The sequence below is a fragment of the Rutidosis leptorrhynchoides genome, chromosome 4 (assembly GCF_046630445.1).
Source record: "Rutidosis leptorrhynchoides isolate AG116_Rl617_1_P2 chromosome 4, CSIRO_AGI_Rlap_v1, whole genome shotgun sequence".
Classification (NCBI taxonomy): Eukaryota; Viridiplantae; Streptophyta; class Magnoliopsida; order Asterales; family Asteraceae; genus Rutidosis; species Rutidosis leptorrhynchoides.
In genome coordinates, this window is record NC_092336.1 from 184,149,319 (window position 1) to 184,151,562 (window position 2,244).

General features: G+C 33.8%; 1 protein-coding gene across 1 annotated transcript; it reads left to right on the forward strand.

The window, feature by feature from the left end:
- Positions 1 to 326: 326 nt before the first annotated feature.
- Positions 327 to 776, forward strand: LOC139841275 (uncharacterized). Its single transcript, XM_071831501.1, has one exon. It carries the CDS (start codon positions 327 to 329, stop codon positions 774 to 776), a length of 450 nt encoding a protein of 149 aa, XP_071687602.1.
- The last annotated feature ends 1,468 nt before the right edge of the window (positions 777 to 2,244 follow it).

The window sequence follows — 2,244 nt, forward strand, 5'->3', positions numbered from 1 at the left end:
ACTTTACACTCATGTACCTCAACACAGTTGAGTTACAACTTATATATGGGTTTAACTTATTCCAAATAAAATATTGTAAACTTACAAACATTGCAAGTGCAAAAATGTACGATCCAAGAAATTTGCAAAACTACGGCCTGGATATTATTGTAATTACACTTCACCTCAATATTACAACACACGCCCGATAGGTGTACGGTCTCTTTTTCTATATAAATACTTCCCCATTATCACCAACAAACCACCACCTTCAATATTTTCATCAAGTTGGCCCCTAATCTCATTACAGTCGTGTGCGTGAGTATCTGTCTTATAGAAAAATCGTTATGGGAAATAGTCTAAGATGTTGTTTATCATGTCTAATTCCATGTGGAGCACTGGATTTGATCCGAATTGTTCATTTAAATGGCTACGTTGAAGAGATCACACGTCCGGTTACAGCAGGCGAGGTTTTAAAAAACCACCCGAATTATGTACTAAGTAAACCAACATCACAAGGTGTAGTTAGGCGGATTCTTATTTTATCAAATAGTTCTGAATTAAAAAGAGGTAGTATTTATTTTTTAATCCCGGCTTCTTCTGTTCCTGAGAACAAAAGAAAACCGAGAAATAAAGAAAATGTGGTGAAAATTAAGACGGTGACGGGTGATCAATTGTGTGTTTCTGGCGGTGTTGTGGTGGAGAAAAAGGTAGCTCGTCGGAAAGCTCGCCGGAGTGTTGATAGTGGTGGTGGTGATTGGCAACCTCATCTTGAAAGCATCTTTGAAGAACAATAATAATTATTTGAAAATTATTGGTTTTTTTTTCTTTTTTGTTTTCTTGTGCATACTGCATAGATGGAGATTTGAATATTATATTCTTTTTCTGGGAATATATATACTTTTGTTTATGGTTTTTTATGAACAAAGAAATACCAAGAACATATTACTTTTATTGTCTTTTAAGATATATTTAAACTTAAATTTTAATACCTTTTTGAGCATTTGTTTATATTCTGTTTACATACCCTTTTTCATTAAAAAGAAAGAAGGAAGGGGGGGTTATTACTACCATTACATATCTAAATAGTAAGAGAAATATACTCATATGATCATTTTCATACCTCTATCTCAAAAATAAACATTGTGAGAGTTCTTTTTATCACTCATAGACAAAAATTCCGCCTAAGGGCTAGGCGGATTGCGTTATAACTAATTAAAACGCAACACATGTTTCAAATTCTGCCGAATGTACGCATGAGGCGGATTGACCTTTTGATGTGAAGTTTGAGAATCCGCCTAACCTACCAATGTTTAAGTGGGTTGTGCGGGTTTCCGTTTAATCGAATAAGATTCATTTCAGCGTAAAGTTAAATATTGAGTTAGTATGATTATTGAGTTAAAGTTAAATTTTGGACGAACTTCTAACAAATGATTTTTTTCATGAGTTCGCAGTTGCTGTTTTTGAAACGAAATCTAAGTCAGGAGAACAGTTGTCAGTTTTTGGCCAAATACTTACAGATCTGTTGATGTTTTAATCTTTTAAGATGAAATCGAGATCTGGGTTTTTCAATTTTGGTAGGACATGCACAAGTATGGTTTGGAGGTATCTAAAGCAATTATTTTGATGTGAGTTTTCGATTCTAGGTTTATTTTTAACGAGTAAGATTGTGAATCTGGGTTATTTAATCGTTGTTAATGAAGGATGAAGAATGTAAATCTAAGAAAAATAGGTAAGGTTTGTAGGTAGAAGATAAAGGTGATGACGACAAAAGTTGAATTGACAAAATAGTTAGGTTAGGCGGATCTCAAAAAAATAAAATAAAGTCGAACTTCATTTGGACATGTGTTGCACTTTGATTGGTTATAAGGATTCTGCCTAACCCGCTTAAAGATGATTAGGTTAGGCGGAGTTTTTTTTTTTTTTAAGGTGGAACTTCATTTCGACATGTGTAACGTTTTAATTGGTTATAAGACATTCCGCCTAATCCGCCTAGCCTTTGACTAAAAAAATTTATTTACGGTTAAAAAAATACCATAATAATGCTTATATTTAACAGAGAAAGATGAAAATGAACATTTGAGTAAATTTCTCTTTAAATAACTTCTTAGAGCACACGGTATTCACACCGTCGTTCGAAGAATCGCTCACCGAATTTCTGTCCCGTCGTCGGTTGTCGTAAATTCCGCCGTTGGTTAGGCCGACGGTGTGAAACTTGATTTTTTTCTTCTTAAATTATTCTATTTTCTTATTGGTTCACATCAT